The sequence below is a fragment of the Myotis yumanensis genome, unplaced genomic scaffold, assembly GCF_028538775.1.
Source record: "Myotis yumanensis isolate MYYU_CA2020_CCGP unplaced genomic scaffold, mMyoYum1.0.hap1 SCAF_3, whole genome shotgun sequence".
NCBI lineage: Eukaryota > Metazoa > Chordata > Mammalia > Chiroptera > Vespertilionidae > Myotis > Myotis yumanensis.
This window is the reverse complement of record NW_027223754.1, coordinates 171,090,776-171,113,769: the sequence shown is the minus strand read 5'-3', so window position 1 is coordinate 171,113,769 and position 22,994 is coordinate 171,090,776. Positions and strand designations below refer to the sequence as shown.

The following is a 22,994-nucleotide window of genomic DNA, read 5'->3' as shown; positions in this document are numbered from 1 at the left end:
TATGTAATGATGTTTCCTTTGAATTTATATTAGTTCACACAAACACTCCATCCATGCTTTTGTTCCGGCCCTCCAGTCCAGTTTAAGAACCCATTGTGGCCCTCGAGTCAAAAAGTTTGCCCACCCCTGACTTAAAACCATAAGAGTGGTTTTATTTTCACTCTTCTCTGTAATTGGTGGCTACAGGTGATCAAATACAGTATTCGGGTATACATTTAAAAAACTTAAAATGAGTACAGAATCTGATAGCTATGTTTCATCTAGATTTACGTTGCATTTAGTGCTTGGCTGGGATGTTAGCCAAAAGAGATTTGCTATCCTTTCATGAGATAAAATTATGGCATGAATCATCATCTCTCTAGTCTATTCCAGTAAAGATATTTTCAAAGGATTTTTAAAAGACAAACACAGTTCATAATTTGATGTACATGTGTTTCTGCAAATTGATTCTTGAATTCCAAACAGTATGGTGGAGAGGGTATGCATTACCTACAGCTACATGTTTGAGTGTATCAGAGGAGAATTAAGTGAAGAAATGCAAAAACATGTTTTGTTTTGTTTTTTTTCCTACTTAAAAGGAGGCAGAGGTTCTATATAAAAAGAGGCTTGACATTTTCCAGGCTAACCTATTATTTATAGTACAAAGAACACAAAAATATAGATGTCTTTGTGAGCAAGGAATTTAAAAACCAATTAACATGGGCTTTTGACAGTTTAAGACAAATGCAGAAAGAGCTCATTCTGAGATCATGATCCAGTACTACAGCCATAAAACATTCAGGTCCAGCCTTAGAATTCTGGCCTTAGAATTAGCTATGGAGAGTAAAACGTGGGTTTTAAAAGACCAGTCCAGTAAGATTGTATCAGGGTAACTAAATATTTTTTCATTTACACTGGAATTTTTGGTTGATAAGCTTTCACAGTATGCCAAATTAATCTTTAATTTTTTTAAAAAAATATATTTTTATTGATTTCAGAGAGGAAGGAAGAGGGAGAGAGAGATATAAACATCAATGATGAGAGAACCATCATTGTTTGGCTGTCTCCTGCACACCCCCCACTGGGGATCAAGCCTGCAACCTGGGAATATGCCTTTGGCCGGAATCAAACCTGGGACCCTTCCACAAGCCAATGCTCTATCCACTGAGCCAAACTAGCTAGGGCAACATTATTATAACATCTACGTATTAGCATCTGGCATTCTATTGATGTTCATTCTATTCATTCCCTTGATAATCATTTAAAAAATATATTAGAAAAAGAGAGTAGGAAGATAAAGCCCAAGCTAACTCCTATAACGTAAGATATGTTATTTAGATGGACTCTGCATAAACTTAAAGATCATCTAATATTACAGCCATAAAACATGTAGGTTATTTAGCTTCTCTGTGACTTGGTTTCTTCATCTGTAATATGGGCATCCTTGAGTTCTTAGGAGAATTACTAAATTGGAAAATACATTTAAAGTGTTTGGGATACTACTTGGCACATATTAAGCATTCAACATAGGATATATGTTATCAGTAGCAGTGGTTTGTATGTGAAATGGTGGCTTAACATGTAGTTGTATGAGAATAAATAAAGGGCATACTGTTTTAGAATCTACTCACCTAAAATTTGGAGAAAACATTTTATCTTTTCTAATCAATAAAAATAAAATTTCTAAAAAATACCCAAAGAAAAATTAATACTTAGTGAGCATTCAGTAATACATTACATAATTACTATCATTAAGCATAAGAAACAAAATAAACTTAAAACATTATGCATAATACATACAGTAGTGCTTATTATTGTCATATATTTTATTGTTTAAAAATTTCTCCCGAGTTCAGAGATTCCCTAGAAAACTTTCCATTGTAGATTATTAGTATGTTGAACCCCATTATAACATATCTCATTCAAAACATCTTACTAATTTGTTACTTTGTTTAACCTATGGGTCAAATAATATTTCTCTGAAAAAAGAAACTTACCAGTACACTAAAAAAGGCATTAGTTGGCCTCACAAACAACAGGATTTTTGTATACTTGTGTTTAGTAAGGCAGTATAATAGGCATAATTATTTTTCCAAATGTATTTAAGTTCTGAATCACTCATCATTAGCTCTATGGGATAACTTCATAAAACTTGGTCCTAAAAAAATAACACCACTCTTTTCAATCTTCTGCACATTTTATCGTTTTCTCTCATAAATTCCAATTGTTTTCATATACATTCAACCCATTTCCCCACCTCCTCTTTATAGTGTAAAAATGGATACTTTCAAGTCCAGAGAAAGAAGAATAAAAGAGTGTCAGAAAAAGGGTTAATGACAAATGGAGATTAATATGAAAAAGGTGGGAGAAGGTCGGCATGGAAAAGAGAGGTGTAAGAGAAGCACTGAGTCTAATCCAGGGGAGGGCAAACTTTTTGACTCGAGGGCCACAATGGGTTCTTAAGGGCCACAATGGGTTCTTAAACTGGACCGGAGGGCCGGAACAAAAGCATGGATGGAGTGTTTGTGTGAACTAATATAAATTCAAAGTAAACATCATTACATAAAAGGGTATGGTCTTTTTTTTTTTTTAGTTTTATTCATTTCAAACGGGCCGGATCCGCCCGCGGGCAGTAGTTTGCCCACGGCTGGAGATATTCAAGAGAACTCATTTGCATGGATGTCAGCAGACAAGCTGGTGCTTTCTCTCTGCTGGGAGCTCAGCTAGAACTTTTCAGGAGTGTCTGCACATTCTCCATGTGGCTTGTTTTTCACAGCATGACGTCTGGGCTCACAAAGGGAGCTCCTTGAGTGCTTGCCCTCAGAACAAGTGTTTCAAAAAGCTCAGGTGGAAGCCTTAAAACTTCTTATGGCCTAGCATTGGAAATGTCAAAATATCACTTCCAAAACAGTCTATTGACTGAGCAAGTCACTGAAAGTCAACACAGATTCAAAGAGAGGAATTGGACTCCATCTTAGAATAAGACATGTAACAAAGAATTTGTAACAATCCTTAATCAACAGCAAATTTAAAGGAAACATTTCTGCCCTAACCAGTTTGGCTCAGTGGATAGAGCGTCGGCCTGCGGACTCAAGGGTCCCAGGTTCAATTCTGGTCAGGGGCATGTACCTTGGTTGCGGGCATATGCCCGGTGGGGAGTGTGCAGGAGGCAGCTGATGGATGTTTCTCTCGCATCGATGTTTCTAGCTCTCTATCCTTCTCCCTTCCTCTCTGTAAAAATTCAATAAAATATATATATTTTTAAAGGAAACATTTCTAAAAATAAAAATCATTTTGAAAAAGAATTAAGAACTCAGTGCTAGGGTTTCCCAGAATTTTTGACAAAGTTTGAGAAATAGTGGTGGGCTTTGCAAGTCAGAGCCTCAGCAGGGGTAAGTCCTGTTAGCTATCAGGAGCCACGGGGGTTGCAGAGGAAGATGCTGACTATCATGTGTCTCTAGTGGCAGAAGCCTTTGTCTGTCAGATCCCAGCTGCAGAACCTTGGCCTAAAAATGCTACATTATATCAGCAACTGAAAGGGGAGCAAATTTTGCTTTCTGACAATGCTGCCTCTCTAGCAGGCCTTTTGTGCTTATTGACTGTGTGACTTGGGGTATATTACTTCACCTCTCTGTGCCTCAATTCTGTCATCTGTATAATGATGAAAATAATGCCTACCTAAAAGGGATTGTTAGTTTACATTTTTCACTATTTGCCTGGTGCACAGATCTGTGCACATTGAAAGGAAATTAATTAGAAGAAATATTTTAATATCGCTATTCGCCCTTTCTCTATAATAGAAGTGTCAACCAAATTCACGATCAACAGCCAAACCGGTTTGGCTCAGTGGATAGAGCGTCGGCCTGCGGACTGAGAGGTCCCGGGTTCGATTCCGGTCAAGGGCATGTACCTTGGTTGCAGGCACATCCCCAGTAGGAGGTGTGCAGGAGGCAGCTGGTCGATGTTTCTCTCTCATCGATGTTTCTAACTCTCTATCCCTCTCCCTTCCTCTCTGTAAAAAATCAATAAAAAAATATTAAAAAAAAAAAAAATTCACGATCAACAATGACAGATCGAAACACACATGTGCAATTGGCGCCAGCGAGAGCTTTATATGTATCACGCATGTGCGAGTCAATTTATACACACACACACACACACACACACACACACACACACACACACACTAGAGGCCCGGTGCATGAAATTCGTGCATGACAGGGGGGTGTCCCTCAGCCCGGCCTGCACTCTCTCCAATCTGGGACCCCTGCCTGCCTGGTTGCCCCTAACCACCTCTGCCTAGGCCCCTGCCACCGTGGTTTTGTCTGGAAGGACGTCTGAAAGATGTCCGGTCTAATTAGCATATTACCCTTTTATTAGTATAAACTAGAGGCCCAGTGCACAAAATTCTTGCATGGGGGGGGGGGGGGCAGTGTCCCTCAGCCTGGCCTGCACCCTCTCAAATCTGGGACCCCTCAGGGGATGTGTGACTGTCAGTTTAGACACAATCCCACAGAGACCAGGCCTAAACCGGCAGTCGGACATCCCTCTCACAATCCAGGACTGCTGGCTCCTAACTGCTCACCTGTCTGCCTGCCTGATTGCCCCTAACCCCTCTGCTTGCCAGCCTGATCGCCCCTAGCTTGCCCCCTAGCCGGCCTGATCGCCCCAACCTTGCCCCTCTGCCGGCCTGATCTCTCCTACCTTGCCCCCCTGCTGGCCTGATTGCCCCTAACTTGCCCCCCTGCCACCCTGAGTGTCCCTAACCACCTCTGTCTAAGGCCCCAGCCTAAGCTGCAACTGACCTCCCTCTGCAGGAGGCGACCTGGCAGATCAGGGGAAGGTGCCACCCCCACTCCCCCGCTGCTGCTGCCACTGCCGGCCTGAGCCTGGGCCCTTTATAGCTGTGCCTCGGCCCTTCGCAGCCTCACATCCCTTGGCTGGTGCCAGCAGGGGATGTAGCCTCATGTCCCCCTGCCTCACCATGCATGCAGCCCTGTCCACCCATGCCCGCCTGCCACACATGCAGCCTCCTGCTGATCGGTTGTTATGCATGTGATGACCATTTGCATATTAGCTTTTTATTATACAGAACAGTGATTCCCAAAGTGGGCGCTACTGCACCCCGGTGGGCGCTGCAGTGATCCAGGGGGGTGGTGATGGCCATAGGTGCATTTGGGGGCGATGAGTAACTGCTATTAAAATTAAAAAAAATTAATTTCCAGGGGCTGAGTAATATTTTTTCTGTAAAGGGGGCGGTAGGCCAAATAAGTTTGGGAACCACTGGGATAGAATAAACTTGCTTAATTAGACCTGCTTTCTGATTTAGCTAAACTTTTTCCAGCCCAGTGAAGCACCCCAACTTCTCTTTCAGGTAATTGTCAACAACACAGCAGTAAATATTAACACAAAGCAGATTATTATTGTAGATCATGCAGGGAGAACAAAGGGTAAAAAACTGCAGCAGTGTTTGACTATATTCTGTGCAATTAGAAAACCTTAAGTCATTTTTAAGGTCCAACATTTCTTACTTCTTTTCAGTCGGGTCAAGTTTCTAAACTTTCTAAATCTTCGTTTTCTGGCTAATGAAAATAAAATAAAATTCCTATTTACCTACACCAGGACTTCTGTGAGGACCAAATGAGATGAGGCATGGGAAAATGCTTCACAGACATGTGGTTAAAGCAGTGGTTCTCAACCTTCCTAATACTGTGACCCTTTAATACAGTTTCTCATGTTGTGGTGACCCCTGATATCATTGTTACAAATTGAACATAATTAAAGCATAGTGATTAATCACAAAAACAATATGTTATTATATATGTGTTTTCCGATGGTCTTAGGCGACCCCTGTGAAAGGGTTGTTCGACCCCCCAAGGGGTCGCGACCCACAGGTTGAGAACCACTGGGTTAAAGTATAAAATGTTTGCACCTCCCTATAAAGCAAGTCCTATTCCTGAGCTGAAGAAACTCCAAGGAGGCTAGTTGCTAGGTAAAGGAAGCCAGGTGTTGCTACGGGATGTTACTATTTCCGGGCTGGGCTGGGCTGGGGGCTGCATTTCATGCCATGGGGTCTCTGCAGTGTTGACTGCGATTTGGTGGGTTGTAGGGGCCTGTGTCCCACATGGGGGAAGCTGAATGTGGCTTTGTCGGCATCAGGTCTGCAGTGCCGTTTCTTTGTAAATGGTCAGTATGCGTCATAGCAGCTCCTGCATTGAGCGTCTGCCCCCTGCACATCATAGCAACCAGTCGGACAGTCAGAGGAACACTTAGCATATAGATATTTTTAAGACAGTGCCTGATGCATAGTGCTAAATATGTGATACAAATTCTTTCAGATAATTTGTTAAAAGCTTGTTTTTGGATTTAACTCGTTTTGAGTATACACATAAAGTCCTAACCAAACTATAATATCTCCTTTATAAATTGTTCTGTGTTTTGCATAGAGCTATGCATCTGAAAAGATGTGATGAGAAATGCAACTCTCTGGGAAAGGAATTTGCTTAAGACCACATTGTATAAAAGCTGTTATATTTCTGGTCAGCTTACTCTAGGTACCAGATCTTAACTAAAATTACTAATTGATTCTATCTATACCTAATTGATTTTATCTATACCTAAGGATTCTTAAAATTTGATCTGATAAAAGCAATTTTAAAAGTAATTGAGCCCTAGCTAGTTTAGCTCAGTGGATAGAGCATCAGCCTGTGGACTGACGGGTCCAGGTTCGATTCCAGTCAAGGGCACATGCCCAGGTTGCAGGCTTGATCCCCAGTGTGGGGATCAATATATATATATATATATATATATATATATATATATTTATTTATTTATTTATTTATTTATTTATTTAAAGTAATTGATACTGGTCTAGCTGGTGTGGCTCAGAGGTTGAGCGTTAACCTATGAATGAGGAGGTCATGGTTCCATTCTCGGTAAGGGCACATGCCTTGGTTTTGGGCTCGATCTCCAGCGTCAGGTGTGCAGGAGGCCACTGATCAATGATTCTCTCTCATCACTGATGTTTCTATCTCTCTTCCTTCCTTGTGGGGAACTGATATAGGGTTAAGCCTCGGACTGACCTGTGGGCAAAGTCATAAACAATTCCCAGCTTAGAGAGCACAGTCCTCTTAGCATAATTAGGCTTGACCTTGTATAAAGCTCCCTAGATCTTACTTGGGAAGCTAATGGGCTGAGGGAAGTGCAACAAGAACAAAAACAAATGAAACTTACAAGAACAAAAATAAGTAAAACTTACAACAGTGTAACTTACTGTGTAACTATGGAAACCACTACCTTGTTTGCCGCTCACTATAAAATAAAGGCTCAGCTTGCCTTGGGATCTCTCTCTGTGGCCTCAACCAGGCACAGTGAAGATCCACGGAGACTGAGGAAAGCTAGAGAGTTCTGAACGCTGTCTCTGTGTAAAACATCCTTCGCCGACTCCGTCCACACCTTTGGGAACCCCTGGACCCGCTGGGGCTGGACCCCAGCACTTCCTCTCTGAAATCAATAAAAAATGTATTTTAAAAAAGTAATTGATAGTGGCTAAACCCATTCTGTGGACTTAGGGTTGTCTCTGACTGTAATTGTTTGCATTGTTACTTTAGTAACAGTGCTTATGGAACTGCTTTCCAAAAAGATTTTAATGTTTTTTCCATATTTTCTGCAAATAGTCTGTGAAATTGCTTATTATGGGAAATGGCTTCTTTTTGTTTGGTGCTGTATCTATATTTTCTCTGTGTCTCCTGCTCAGCTGCCTTGGTATTCTGTCTTTGACAATGATGAAAGGAGAGCTTAAGATTCTTTTGACAGGATAAGTTATTTCCACATTGATTGCAACCTGAAAATAGATGAAACATTGTGTAGGAATACCCTTATTCTATGTGGGACATTTTAACCCATTCATCCATTTCTGAAGCTGAATGGCTCAGTCATGTGATTCCAAGGCCCTTCCTGTCACCTATCACTCTTCCATATATGATTTGAGTCTAAATGACTTATTTTATCTGTAGTATCTTATTTGCAAAACTTCAAGTACTTCAAGACCTCTAGATATGGTAGTCAAGGTTTTACTATTCATACATCTTAATGCCTACATATCTCATGATCACTGTTGTGTTCTACATATATGCACACTTACCGATATAAAACAGAAATTACCATTTATTCTATCTAATAATAGACAAACATGGTAATTGACCGTACCTTCGCTAAGCCTCCCATTGGCTAATCAGCGTGATATGCAAATTAACCGCCAACAAAAGATGGCGGTTAATTTGCATACGTAAGCTCCAAGCAGTGGAGGGAAGACTGAAGGCAAGCCGGAGCAGTGAAGACGGAAGACTAAGGCGGCTCCGGCCGGAGCGAAGGCCTGGATCCCGGGTGCCGGAGGAAAACCTGTGCCGGCAGCCAGGAGAAGGGAAGGCCTATTGCACGAATCTCTTCGTGCAACAGGCCTCTAGTTATTTATAAATGTCCTACTATACGTGGCTTTAACTGATTTTTGTGATAATCTGAAAATCATAATTGGCAGTTTCAGAATAGGCATCTAGTCAAAAAAGCAAATGAATGAATAAATGATTGCAGAGGGAAAGCATACCTTATATCCAGCACTGATTGAAAAATGCTTTCAATATTAGAAAGCACCAAGTTTATTATGGGTCCACAGTCCCTTTCCCTGAAATCCGTGGGGCCAGTGCCCGGAAACAGGGGGAACCAAACGAACCCTTGTACTGCGGAGGGAGGTACATCCGCAATCTAAGGGAACCCCGTGTCCCAGACCAAAGGCCGCCTAGTAATCCCCCTCCCCCACCTTCTGCAATCCTTAGGGGGCTCTGTCCTGCCTAGTTGGGAATCCTACCCCCAAAGGAGGTGCCCTCTGGCACCTTTGGAAGCTCAGGTGGGTGAGAGGCAGATGGAGGGCTCAGTGAGAGATCTGGTTCCAGGGAAGGGCAGAGCACAAGCTGGAGCTCAGTGTGGTGGCCAGGGCTGAGGGGCTTGGAGGCCAGGTGTGGGCTCTTAAGATTCCTGGAGGCCACCTTCAGCATCTAGGGCAAGGGTGGGCAAACTTTTTGACTCGAGGGCCACAATGGGTTCTTAAACTGGACCGGAGGGCTGGAACAAAAGCATGGAGTGTTTGTGTGAACTAATATAAATTCAAAGTAAACATCATTACATAACAGGGTACGGTCTTTTTTTAGTTTTATTCATTTCAAACGGACCGGATCCGGCCCGCGGGCTGTAATTTGCCCACGGCTGATCTAGGGCCATACCACTTGGAAGCTAAGCAGGGCTGGGCCTGGTTAGTACTTGGACGGGACAATACTGGGTCCTGTGGGCTTTTTTTTTTGCCTCCCAGAGGCCCGCTCACCTGCCCCAGGCACCAAGCCTACACGCTAGCCCAGATTGATTTAAAAAAAAATTTTTTTTAATGGTTTTTTTACAGAGAGGGAGAGGGATAGAGTTAGAAACATCATCAGCTGCCTACTGTACACCTCCTACTGGGGATGTGCCCACAACCAAGGTACATGCTTTTGACAAGAATCGAACCTGGGACCCTTCGGTCTGCAGGCCAATGCTCTATCCACCGAGCCAAACTGGTTAGGCCCAGATTGATTTTTTTAGCCAGAATTTTCTCAGCTCCTTCCAGATCCTTTTTGGTCTGGTCATTTGGGTCTCCATTTCCTCAAATGTTTGATGGTGCTGATCTGTCTGTTCATATTGAATATTTTCCTCATTGCAATCTAGATTCTTTGCTGGCAAGTGGTTAACACTTTCATCACCTGTGTAGTTTTCAAAGTGGAAATATTTTTATTGCTTTTAGTAATTTAAGAAAACTAGTAAGTGGGTATTCTTTTTAAGAGCGTTCAAACATTATAGAAATATACAAATGCAGAAAATTAAAGGCTCTATAATCCCATTCCCATATGAATATCTGCAGAAGGTATGGGAAGATTTAGTCATAAATAAAAAGATCTATAACATAAAAAATGAGAAAATAATTAACTGAAAAAATATAATAGCACACTTGTTAGCTCAGAGGTGAACAGTATTTACATGGTCATTAAATAAAAATGGACTTAAACAACAATTTTAACATAACCATACTGAGAAACGGAGGAAGGCAGTGGGGAGTATAGAAGTTGGAAAAATCCTCTATCCCTTTATGAATTAAGTAGAAAAATATATGCATCTTTTTTAGGAAAATATAAGTACATATGAAAAGAAACACCTTAAATTAGCTGCTTTAGGGGAATGGAACTTGGGTGCCAAAGGCAAGGTAAATTAATGCTGTTTGGTTATAAGCATTTTAGAGCTACTTTATATTTTAGGGGAAATTATAATGTAATCCAGATTGGGATCAAGTTATAAGAAATAAGGTGACAAACACCCATATTAAAAACAAAATTCTCTTGAAAAATTTTTTAATATTTAATAACAATACATCATTCAACTTTTTCCAGTCTTTATGAAGGTTTTTTTCTTGCTGGTGAAATTTATTTTAAAAGTCCTCATATAAACTAATCAAGACTAATACATTTTTTAAATAAACCCTCAAACAAATCTTTTTAATATATACCTTATTTCTTGGGATGACAATAGCATTATTATATATTTTCTTTTTAATTCAAATATAGTTTTCAAGATTAATGGTTATTAACAAATCTTTATTATTAATACTCTCCTAAGGCAGGATAGAAGCATGATACTTTAAAATTTCTTTTCAATAACTACTTTATAGTAATTTTAAAAATATTTATTGATTTTAGAGAGAGAGAAAGGGAGAGAGATAGAAATATCAATGATGAGAGAGAATCATTGAGTAGCTGCCTCTTGCAAGCCTCACACTGGGGATTGAGCCTGTATCCTGGGCATGTGCCCTGACCTGCAATCGTACCATGACCTCCTTGGTTCCTAGGTTGATGCTCAACCACTGAGCCATGCTGGCCAGGCTGATGTTCCACGTTTTTATGCATATATTGATTGATTCTTATATGTGCCCTGATTGGGGACTGAACCCAAAACTTTGGTGTACTGTGATGGTGCCCTAACCAACTCAACTATCTGGCTAGGGTGAACTATTTTATAGTAAAAAAATTACTTGACATTAAGTATTTTTATGATCAAATTCTAAAAACAATCTTTAGTCCCAACTGAACTTGGTACTCTAAGATTAAATTTTTTAACTATTTACATAATAAATATAATTTTAATCACTAAGTTCTTCCTCATCACTGAAATATGTGCTTTTCTTTATCCTTGGGCGTCTTGAATCATCAGAGGTTGAGGGACCCCCTGAACTGGGTTTCCACTTTTTTTGTTCTTCTTCAATTTTGGCTTGCTGTAAGAAAACAAACAAAACCAGGAACCTGTTTATTATGGTACGTTAATTCAAAACAATGCAAAACCACATCACAAATGCCAACACTCCCCATGCTCCCAGTCTGTGCAAACAATTCTACTCCATCAGAATGCTCCTCCCTCACTCCCGATATATCTGTTTCACCATTTACTCAAAATTATTTTAGGCAATTTCTACTAATTAACAGGCACAGTAAATGAAGCCTACTTTCCATTCCTGCTGAAGGTTGGGAATTATAAAATATGAAATTAGTTAACTAAAAGGAAAAATAAATTGACGTATACATTTACCATTTGTCAACTACATTAAAACAAAATATCTGGTTATATAAAAATTAGGAGATTATGTATCCTTTTTTAAAAAAATATTTCATATATTTGTATTAGGGTCTTTAGTTGTCAAAAATATGTTTTTGGTTTTGTTTTGAAGCGAAGCTTCTTTCAAAGATATCTTTTCAATACCTTTAATAAAATCTTTTCTGTTGGGCTAAACTTACTTTAATCAAATAGTTCTGCTCAATTCTATAATGAAAACAAATTATGATATTAAAAGTGTTATAGGGTCCTTAAAATCTGGGAGCCAATAGGAACTTTTCTATCATACTGTTTCTAAAGACCTTAGAAAAGTAGTCAGTCTCCTGTAGTTTAGGAGGATAAGGGGAAAGACAGGTTGCCACAATGAGGAGATGATTAATAAAGTAAGTAAGGAATATAAAACTGTTAACCCAAGGCTGCTATGGCATGGTGCCTTTTAAAAAATCTACTTAGTACCTGGAAAGCTATGGCCTGACTGAGGCTGTCAAGAGAAGGATCTTCTCCTTCATCTTCACTTTCTTCTACTTCTTCACTAAATTAAAAAAAAAAAAAATCAGAATGCATTTAACCAATAGTAAAAAGACAGAAACAACACTATAATGTATTTAGTAAGAGTGGATATACATACATTTCTTCTTCTGGTTCAGGAATTTTCTTTTTTTTCTTTTTCTCTTTCTTCTTTGGAGGTTCACGTTCTCCAAGCATATTTTTAGGACAGGCATAACTTAAGTGTCCACTTTCCTTTTGTTTCCCATTAAAAAGGAAAGGAAAATATTTTATTTGTTGTGTTATTAATAGAAACTTGCCTGGTACCTGAAGACTAAAAGGTGTTAGAACTTAAAAAAATAAAGAGACTGTCACACTGGGAACATATATGAAGAAATTAATAAAACCCATTAATATTTAGAAGGTAATTTTAACTCCTAATAAACTATTTTAACAATAAGAAAGTATTTTAGAAGTCCACAAAGAGCTAAGAGTAAAAGAAGTATTCTTCCTGCAAACATTTTAAATACATGCTAAAAAACAATTCAAAATTTAAATGAACTATCTACCTTGAATATAAACATTTTAAGTTATTCTATCTAATAAAGAGGGAATATGCTAATTGACTATCACACCATCACAAAGATGGCAGTGCCCTCAGCCAATAAGGAGGGAATATGCTAATTGACTGCCACACCCTCAAAGATGGCGGCGCTCAGTTCCCTCAGCCCTGCCTTCAGAGTCCCCAGTCCCTTCAGCCCCCAAGCCACTCAGGGCCAGCCCAAGGCGCAGGCAAGCCTCGGATGTCAGCTCCCCAGCCTCCCAGGGCTGCCCGAGGCTCAGGTAACCAGGGCCGGCCGAGGCTTGCGCAGCTGGCAGTGGCAGCAGCAGAGGTGTGATGGGGGCATCACTTTCCCCTGATCTCCGGGTCGCCTCCCGCCCCTGAGGGCTCCCGGACTGTGAGAGGGGGCAGGCCGGGCTGATGAACCATCCCCCCTGCCCCATCCAGTGCATGAATTTTCATGCACCGGGCCTCTAGTTATTTGATAAAATTGGGACAAAACTATTCCTAACTCCCAAGATGTTGCTTAACATTCTGTGTCAAAAAAAAATTTAGTTTCCTCATTTTTCCAAATTAATTTCATTTTGCTTCTTTCATATCTAGACTATCCCTGCACTATCCAATTATGGTAACCACTAGCCATAATTCTTTTGTGGTTAGCGAGAACCTGTTTAAATTGGTATGCATTATAAGGGTAAAATATATACAAGATTTTGAAGACAATGTGAGAAAAGAAAGTAAAATATCTTAATTTTAAAACATTAATTACCACAGTTTAAATGATCATATTTTACATTTTAGATACATATTGGGTTAAGTAAAAGATTTAAATTTTATTTGTTTCTTTTTCAATGTGGCTACTAGAAAATTTAAAATTACATTTGTGGCTTGCATTGTATTCATATTTGACAGTGCTAGACTAACCATCTATCCTATCTAATAGAGAGGGAATATGCTAATTGACCCTCAGGCCATCACAAAGATGGAGGCGCCCATAGCCAATAAGGAGGGAATATGCTAATTGACTGCCATGCCCTCAAAGATGGCGGTGCCCACAGCCACAAGATGGCTGGCGGGGAGGGCAGTTGTGGGAGATCAGGCCAGCTGGAGAGGGCAGTTGTGGGGGGAACAGGCCTGCAGGGGAAGGCAGTTAGTGGCAACCAGGCCAGGCCGGCAGGGGAGGGCAGTTGGGGGTGAACAGGCCTGCAGGGGAGGGCAGTTGGGGGCGATCGGGCCGGCAAGGGAGCAGTTAGGTGTCAATCAGGCTGACAGGGGAGTGGTTAGGGGATGATCAGGCTGGCAGGCAGAAGTGGTTAGGGGCAATCAGGAAGGCAGGTAGCAACCGGTTGGGAGCCAGCAGTCCCGGATTGTGAGAGGGATGTCCAATTGCCGGTTTAGGCCCAATCCCACTGGCAGTTGGACATCCCCCGAAGGTTCCCAGATTGAAGAGGGTGCAGGCTGGGCTGAGGGACACTCTCCCCACCAGAGCACAAATATATTAGTATACATAAAAGCCTAAGTGATCGGTAAGACCAAATGACCAGAATGACCAGAATGATAGGTCGACCAGTCGATTTGATGCGTACTGATCACCAAGGGGCAGACACTAAACTGGCAAAATATTATAGAAACAGGCAATATCCCATTAACACAAATATTTATGGGTCAGTAAAATCTTTTAAGACAATAATATAAGTAATTAGTCAATACTTTTTAACCTAACAGTTTTCAAAGATTTAGAAACTGGAGAAAATGTCACTCTGTATCATCCAACTTAGGTTACCTTTACATACTACATTTCAATTGAGTTTGCATAGACGAGTCAAGTCCCAGATTAAAACATCTTTCATAACCTGGTTTTAGCCACCCAGGAGCTTAGAAGAGCACAAACAAAATACTGGTGTGAAAGTACTTTACACTATAGAAAATTACATTAAGTTTTAGGTATACTCACCCCACATTCATAACACTTAGATTTATCAAAGTAGTTTCGTCTTCGGATGAACTCAGCTGCTCTTCCATTGTCAATAGCAATGCTTGCTTTTATCACTCTACCAAATAACTAAACAGGAGAAAATGTAAATGCAGAATATGTATTCACTGATCCCATTTCCTCAAATCTTCAATTCTATTTTATTTTTTAGATTATTTTAACAATTGCCTACTTAGGTGTGACAAATTCTGTTCTGTAGAATAGACTCTTACTTCCTTATTCTACCAATGTTTTGGAAAACCAGTACAGTTTTGGCATCTTTTCTTTTCCACATGTTAAATAACCTCGGAACCTACTGATACCTGTCAGACTTGATCACCCACTACATCCCCATATTTTTGGCCTGGATGAGCACAAAGTCTTTTGGGTTAAAAACCTTATTGGGAATGAAAGGCTTACCTGTTTGTTGTTTATTGCCCTGGTGCAGTTTTGTGCAGAGTCTTTATCCAAAAATAAAATAAATGCAACACCTTTACTCTTCCTGGTATCTTTATCTTTCATTATAGTAACCCTTAAAAGCATAAACAAATACTTAAAAATAATGAAGCAGCAATAAATAAAACAGCTATTAATAACTTGGAAGACACCTGTATTCAAAAAGGGTAATAAAACATTTACATAGTAAGAGAAATGAGTACATTTGACAAATAGCTTATCTCTTCAAAGTTATGGGATATCAAGAATGGAAATAAGAAAGTATGATACTGATTTAACACTAGTGAACACAGGTATGATTAGGAGTATCTGATAAATCAAACTGTAATCAGGGGCTTAAGGATGAAGCAGAGATTACAGAGACAATGGGATCGTGAAGACTCAGCATAATTCCTCTTCTCTACTAAGTCTTTGCAGAAAAAAACAAAACAAAGTATTCTCTTAACACAAAAAGTAAAACTACTTATTTTTTTCTAGGTTTTAGACTAACTATATTCTTAAACTTCTTTTAAAGACTCTCCAGCTCTGTGGTTCTTAGCCATACCACCCAAAGTACCTAAGTGATAAGAGCAGAGTCGGCTCTTTCTCCTGATCCCTTACACATCCTTAGTTCTTTTTATCCATCATTATATGTTATTAAATATAGTTTAAAAGACGATGTTCAACAGGGCTCTTAGGAGAAATGGCTGATTCCAAGGCTGGGATAGGGTATAAGGTGAACTATTTTCTTTAACTAGAAATACTTTCTCCATCTTTCTGCTAGCCTCTACTGAAATCTAGTTATGTAAAAACTATGCCTCATCTCATCTAATAATAAAAGGGTACTATGCTAATTAGAACGGACGTCTTCCAGATGTCCTTCCTGATGAAGCCAGGGCAGGGGGAAGCCAGGCCGGGTCCCGGGTGTCTGCGGACGGCCCGAGGGAAGCCAGCCTGGGTCCTAGTGCTGGCCGGTGGCCAGAGGAGGGAAGCAGCCCGCGTACTCGGTGCCTGCGGATGGCCTGAGGGAAGCCACCTGGGTCCTGGGTGTCTGGGGGCAGCTGGAAGAGGGAAGCAGCCCGGGTCCCAGGTGCTTGCCTGGTGGCTGGAGGAGGGAAGCCTGGGTCCCTGGTGCCGGAAGGAAGCTGGTGCTGGCAGCCAGAGAAAGGAAGGCCTACTATTTCACGAATTTTCGTGCCTCTAGTGTATTATAATAAACACTCCTTTAAGGTTGTTTTTATTAAGCCTAGCTCAATATGTTAAAAGAAAAAGATAGATGCAAATGGGAAACTAGTTTCTCAAAAGAGTACATCTATTTGTTTATTCATGTTGTCATTCAGTCACTCAATTAGCTGCAAGTCCAGGCACTAAACATTGATAATATAAAGGGAGTAAAGCAATGTGTCACTCCCTCATTTAAAATTCTTTAATGGATTCCTGTTGTTCTTAGGATGAAAACCAAATATCTTGTAACTTGGCCAAAAAGCAAGATTAGGAACCTGCTTCCATCTCTTGGCATTTCTCCCTCTTGTTCACTCATCTCTGGTCATATTGGCTTTCTCTCTGTTTCATGATGTCACTTTATTTTCTCTTGCCACAGGGTCTTTGCACAAGCAGTTTCCTCTACTGAAAATGTTTCTTCCATTTGCTTTGCCTACTTAACTCTTACTCAGTCTTCAGTTTTCAACTCAAAGGATCCTGACTTAGGCAACTCTACCCTCACTATCTAGACTAGATCAGGTCTTCCCTGTTATAGGTCCTTACAACTCTGTGTCTTTAACTTCATAGCATTCTCATAGCTATATATTTGTATAGAAATTCATTTGGCGATTCTGACAGACAGGGACAAAACAAGAAAAGGTAATGGTAGGGTTAAGGGAGTAGGCTCTGGAATCAAACTGTTGGATTTAAATAGTCTCCACTACAAACTAGCAATATAATTTTAGGTTTACAGTTTTGTCATTTATAATAATAACAGGATAATAACAGTATTTACCTTAAAAGGCAGTTGTCAGAATTTAATTGAATCTTTCAAGAAAATTGTACATGTTTACATACATAGAAAAATGACATATATATGTAAAAATGTTAACAATAGTATTTTCATTTACTTTGTCATATCAAATATTTGTTTTATAAAATATAGTAAATTGACTACCATTAAAAATAATGGAGAAGTAAATTAAGATAAACTTTTAAATGAAGTTTCAAAATTTTATTCGAATACTTACTTTACAACTTTGCCATACTTGGAAAATATCTGAAACAAAATAACACATGCCAATTTACAATTTAATTTAAAAATCACACAAAAACATTAAATTTTTAGGTTGCATACACTTGCCATATTCTTCGTTATAGTTTATGAAAAATTTTAGCCTTTAGTCTGTAAGATAAATTTTTTTAGTGACTAGAATAATATTTTTAATTTTGTTATTGGAGTCCAGGTATCTGTCTCAGTTTCTAAATTTCTGACAAATGAGCACATACAGAGGAAAAAACCCACTCTTCAGGTGTGGTAGATTGAAGGCACACACATTATACAGTTGCTGTGTTACTGTGATATACCCATGGCAACTATCAACTCCACCACAGCTCCAAAGAATCCTTGCATTTCAAAGAACAATGTTGTACAATATCATGATTCCCAGCCTGCTCCCACCCAATCAAGCAATCTGTTTCAGAAGACAGATCCTTAGATTGCTTATAAAACAAAACATAAAACAAGAAAGCTCCAGTAATGAAAAATCCATTCCCCAAATCTCTTTCTGCCCCCCCTTAAAGTGTTGGTGAAACTTTATAGTTGGCCCTTTCTTTTCTTCTACTTCTACATCTTCACCCTAAGCAACCTCACAATTTCACTTCTTGTTTCAGCCAATACTTATATACTGACTAGAGGCCTGGTGCAGGAAGTTCATGCATGGGTAGGGTCCTTAGGCCTGGCTGGCCATCAGGGCCAATTGGGGCCTTCCAGCTGCTGGCCAGGGCCTTTCTTCATTCCACGCTGCCCCATGGAGGTCAGCACACATCATAGTGAGTGATCGAACTCCCTGTTGAACTCCCGAGGGGGCACTTTGCATATTAGCCTTTTATATATATGTACTAGAGGCCTGGTGCACAAAAATTTGTGCACTTGGAGGGGAGTGGAGGGGGTCCTTAAGCCCGGCCTGTGCCCTCTCGCAGTCTGGGACCCCTCGGGAGATAACGACCTGCTGGCTTAGGCCTGCTTCCGGGTGGCAGAGGGCAGGCCCAATCCCTAGGTCCAGCCCCTGGTCGGGCTCAGAGCAGGGCCAACTGGGGAGTTGGGGCGCCGCCCCCTGTCATGCACAGAGCAGGGCGGGTCAGGAGGTTGCAATGCCACCCCTAGTCACGCTCAGGGTAGAACCGATTGAGGGGTTGGGGCACCGCCCCCTGTCACACTCATGGCAGGGTCGATGGGGAGGTTGCAGGGCCACCCCATCAAGCACAGAGCAGGGCCGATCAGGGGGTTGGGGCGCTGCCCCCTGTCACTCACAGAGCAGGGCCCATCAGGGGGTTGGGGCACCGCCCTCTATCACCCACAGAGAAGGGCCAATCAGGGGGTTGGGGCGCCGCAACTGTCACACTCAGGGCTGGGCCGATGGGGAGGTTATGGCTCTACCCCGTCACACACAGAGCAGGGCCCGTGGGGGGGGGGGGGGGTTGGGGCACCACACCCTGTCACACACAGAGCAGGGCCGATCAGGGGGTTAGGGCGCTGCACCCTGTCACACACAGAGCTGCAGGGCGATCAGGGGGTTGGGGAGCTCTCCCCTATCAGGCACACAGCAGGACTGATCAGGGGGTTGGGGCAACTTCCCCTGTCACGAACAGAGCAGGGCAGATAGGGAGGTTGTGGCCCCGCCCCCTGTCACACACAGAGCCGCAGGGCGATCAGGGGGTTTGTTGGCTGCCCCCGTCACGCTGATCCTGGTGCCGGGAGGCCTCACTGCTCCGTTGAACCCGGTGCTGGGAGGCCTCGCTTCTCCGCTGATCCCGGTGCTGGGAGGCCTTGCTGCTCCGCTGATTCCGGTGCTGGGAGGCATATTACCCTTTTACTATATAGGATAGAGGCCTGGTGCACGGGTGGGGGCTGCCTGGTTTGCCCTGAAGGGTGTCCTGGATCAGGGTGGGGGTCCTCACTGGGGTGCCTGGCCAGCCTTGATGAGGGGATGATGGCTGTTTGCAGCTGGTCACACCCCCTTCAGGGTGGGGGTCCCCACTGGGGTGCCTGGCCAGTCTGGGTGAGGGGCTGAGGACTGTTTTCAGGCTGGCGGGTGACTGAAGCTCCCAACCGCTCCTTTTTTTCTTTTTCTTTTTTATTCTGGGCCAGCTTTAGCGCTGAGGCTTGGCCCAGCTCTGAAGCCTCGGCTGCTGAAAGCAGGTATCTGGTTGTTTGGGTTCTATAATCGAAACACTGTTTCCACTCCAGCTCTGAGATCCCGGCTGGCTGAAAGCAGGTTTCTGGGGTTTTGTTTAGCTTCTATATTTGTAACAATGTTTCAAACTGCAAGCTCAGAGGCCGGCAGGGGCAGGCGGGGAACGTTGGCTTCCTCCGTCACTGAAGCAAGCAAGCCTCCTGTTAGCTTCAAGCTGCCTGGCTGCCGGGTGCCATCTTGGTTGGCAGTTAATTTGCATATCGCCCTGATTAGCCAATGGGAAGGGTAGAGGAGGTAGGGCTAATTACTATGTTTCTCTATTATTAGATAGGATAGATAGTTCCTATTATACATTGCTTCTTAGAAAAGTGTTTTTGAATATATTAATATATGCAATCAATGATAATAAATTTTGAGTCCTCTGAGTGATTTGTGTAATGCTGGAATGTGATATAACTGGATTACTGTGTAGCCACACTGAATTCTGAAGGCCAATACAGACAGCTTTCCATATAACACTTTCAAAAGGCTTCTCAATTCACTCAGAGTCCTTACCATTATCTGTGTAGGCCTTAGAAGGCATCCCTGCATGGGCTTACCTCTGACAGCTCCTCTTCTTCTCTTCACTTGATTTACTCTGTGCCTGAAATGCTTATCCCCTATACCAGGGGTCCTCAATCTTTTCAAACAGGGGGCCAGTTCACTGTCCCTCAGACCGTTGGAGGGCTGGACTATAGTTAAAAAAAAAAACTATGAACAAATTCCTATGCGCACTGCACATATCTTATTTTGAAGTAAAAAAACGAAATGGGAACAAATACAATATTTGTATTTGCATGTGGCCCGCCGGCCGTAGTTTGAGGACCCCTGCCCTAGACAGCTGCCTTTACTTCCTTCAGGTCTTTATTGAAAAGTCACCTTCTCAATAAGGCTTTAGACCACAATGTAAAATTTTACCTCCATTCCCAACCTAACGTTTAATAACCCTCCTTTCCTGTTTTACTTTTCTCCTTAGCACCTAACATCTTAGCATTAACTTTGTATTTAACAAATAACATCATTCGACTTTTTTATATTTCACATTGTCTATCCTTTTATTGTGAATGCCAAGAGTGATTTTTCATCTTTTTGTTTGCTGATGTGTTCCTAGTATCTCTAAGAGTGCTCAGCATACAGTAAGTGTTCAATAAATACAGAAATGTCTCTTTTGTAACAAGCAAAGAAGCTAAAGTTCATTTTCTCCTCTGTTCTTTGGGATTAAAACTAAATTAAATAATCAAGGAATATAGACTATCTGTGCAGCATCTCTTTACTTAACATCTACCTCAAGTAGCACAGAGAAAGAGGGTACACTAGGAAGAAAGGATTCATGTCATTCCTTCTAGTTTTTCTTAACCACCCACTTGCAGGACAGGCATTGCAATGTACTTATTAAGAATTTTACCAAGCCTAACCGGTTTGGCTCAGTGGATAGAGCGTCAGCCTACGGACTGAAGGGTCCCAGGTTCAATTCCCGACAAGGGCAAGTACCTTGGTTGTGGACACATCCCCAGTAGGGGGTGTGCAGGAGGCAGCTGATCAATGTTTCTCTCTCATCGATGTTTTTGACTCTCTATCCCTCTCCCTTCCTCTCTATAAAAAATCAATAAAATATATTAAAAAAAAGAATTTTACCAAGGAGAACTGTTTGCTTTAGCTACAATTATTTCTCAAATAGATAATTCAGAAGATAATAGTACTATTAATAAAACTTACTTACCCGGTATAAGTCATTGTTGGTCAGGGAAAAGGGCAAGTTGGATACATACACTGTACTTTTACTTGGAGCCAATCCACCACTCATTTCTAAAAAGAAAAACAAACAGATCCAAAAGCAATCTAAGCCAGGATAGTCTCCATTCCAAGTAAAACCCAATAGAGGCAATCACTGATTTAATTATGCCAGATTCATACACCTTCCTTACTGTTTAGTAATAGTGAATAATGACCCCCAGTTGGGTGAACTAAGGAATTCCTTTTCTCCAGACACCACTTAAGAGAGTTTTCTGGTTCTATTTCAAGTGGATTCTTCACACTAATTAACCCCTCAGTGCCGGCATACAGTGTGAATGGGGAAGTGCGGTTTAAACAGATGAGAGAAAAACCCGGACCTTACTAATCTTCCCTAAGGCTGAGAGCAAACAGTGCTTTCAAATATGTGTAAGACTTCGCATACACACAGCAGAAAGAGCCTGGGGCCGCAGAAAGAACCTCAGTCACTGATTTCCACTCATACTGTGGCTGGGTACCTTCCTGGTTGTCTATTTTTCTCTGGAATGGCTTGAAGAGGACATTTTAGCCCCACATTTGGATGCACATAAAGTACAGCAAACTTCCTGGAAGTCCCATCCGGCTCCACCACGGTCAAATTTTCGGTCTCAGAAGCGCGTGCGCTATATCTTTAAGACGGGGGTTCCGAACGCTCACAAACGGCAAAACACGGATTCGAAGGCGAGCCGGTTCGAAGGGCCGGGCCAGACGCTCGGGGGGGATGGACGCGGACAACGTCAGAAACTCACAGCGGTAGCGCTCGTTTGACAAGGTTCCCGCTGGAAACGCGTCGGCCGTCCTGGTGGGGACCGCGCAGGCGGCTAACGGGAAAGGTCGGGGCACCCAAAGGCCCGTCCTGTCGGCGGCGGGGCCTGGGGAGGGAGGGGCCGGCCGGCGGCCAGGCCGCAGCCGAGGAGGCGTTTACCTTCCAGTGGGGCGGGCCCGGGCGGTCGGCAGAGCGCGAGCCCTCGGCTCCGGGGGCGCTCAACCCCGACGACTCCTTGCCCCTCGCAGTGGCCTCCGCATCGCCGGGGCTGGGAAGGGCCTGGCGCCGCGGACGAGAAGGCAGCGCCTACAAAGCCTCTTCCCTCCCCGCTCGCTTTAGACCCCGGCGCGGGCCCGTTGCTGACGTCATGCGCGCGCCGGAAGTGCCTTCCTCAGAGCGGCGACGAGCGGACTACCACATTTACCGAGACTCCCGGCGGCCCAGAGTTGGTGAGCGTGTTTTCCCTTTGTGCGAGGGGGCCGGGGCCGGGGGGCCTCGCGGGAGTGGCGGCGGGTGGGCGGGCTGGCGGGCGGGCGTTTTCCGCGACGGGACTTGGGGTCTCCCGCTGCATTGGAATCGGGGAGCAGCTGTGCCTCTGCGGTGGAGGGTGGACAGACACAGTGGAGTTGGGAAAGAAAAGCAAAGTGTTAAGTCTGAGCTACATACAGTTCGCGTCTCTTGAGCGCCTTAGTCTGCAAGAAGGGGACTGAACGAGGTCACTTCAATGACCCCAGAAATGTTAGGAAGTCGGTAAATTTTACTGAATGTGTTGGACGCATCCACTTCGGTATTAGGCATTTTTGAGAGCTACAAAAAAAAAAAAAGTGCAAAGACAGGCATTTTTTTTATTCCCCCACCCCCCGCTGGCGGATATCTTAATCCAGTTGGGGAGACTTGGATTCGGGAATG

The 22,994-nt window shown here is 42.4% G+C and overlaps 2 protein-coding genes across 9 annotated transcripts in view; one reads left to right on the top strand and one right to left on the bottom strand.

Annotated features, from left to right (window-relative positions):
• Nucleotides 1–5,375: 5,375 nt before the first annotated feature.
• Nucleotides 5,376–22,439, bottom strand: ZCRB1 (zinc finger CCHC-type and RNA binding motif containing 1). Of its 3 annotated transcripts, none has more exons than XM_070410408.1 (8): nt 22,245–22,439; nt 21,270–21,355; nt 17,345–17,373; nt 15,099–15,210; nt 14,661–14,768; nt 12,287–12,399; nt 12,115–12,190; nt 5,376–11,323 (listed from the first exon to the last, which is right to left on the bottom strand). In XM_070410408.1, the coding sequence occupies exons 2-8, from the start codon at nt 21,351–21,353 to the stop codon at nt 11,192–11,194; spliced, it is 654 nt and encodes a 217-aa protein (XP_070266509.1). In that variant the 5' UTR covers nt 21,354–21,355; nt 22,245–22,439; the 3' UTR covers nt 5,376–11,191. The 3 variants fall into 3 exon arrangements, with proteins under 3 accessions (XP_070266509.1, XP_070266510.1, XP_070266511.1); XM_070410409.1 differs by lacking the exon at nt 22,245–22,439 and adding an exon at nt 22,069–22,196; XM_070410410.1 differs by lacking the exon at nt 22,245–22,439 and adding an exon at nt 21,799–21,984.
• PPHLN1 (periphilin 1) overlaps nt 21,986–22,994 on the top strand; it is a 101,483-nt gene continuing 100,474 nt past the window's right edge. For 2 of the 6 annotated variants that reach the window (XM_070410405.1, XM_070410402.1), the window contains exons 1-2: nt 21,986–22,152; nt 22,425–22,534. In XM_070410405.1, the coding sequence (XP_070266506.1) occupies nt 22,453–22,534 (82 nt within the window). In that variant the 5' untranslated portion in view covers nt 21,986–22,152; nt 22,425–22,452. Of the gene's footprint in view, nt 22,153–22,257; nt 22,535–22,994 lie in introns of those variants that run through there. The other 4 variants (XM_070410407.1, XM_070410406.1, XM_070410403.1 and 1 more) reach the window with 3 other exon arrangements.

Coding starts and splice junctions, on each gene's coding strand:
- ZCRB1 (XM_070410408.1), bottom strand. CDS start 21,353: ATGAGTGGTGGATTGGCTCCAAGTAAAAGTACAGTGTATGTATCCAAC. Junction 17,374..21,269: donor CCAACAATGACTTATACCGG/GTAAGTAAGTTT, acceptor ATTTTGTTTCAG/ATATTTTCCAAGTATGGCAA. Junction 12,400..14,660: donor CTAAGTGTTATGAATGTGGG/GTGAGTATACCT, acceptor GGGAAACAAAAG/GAAAGTGGACACTTAAGTTA.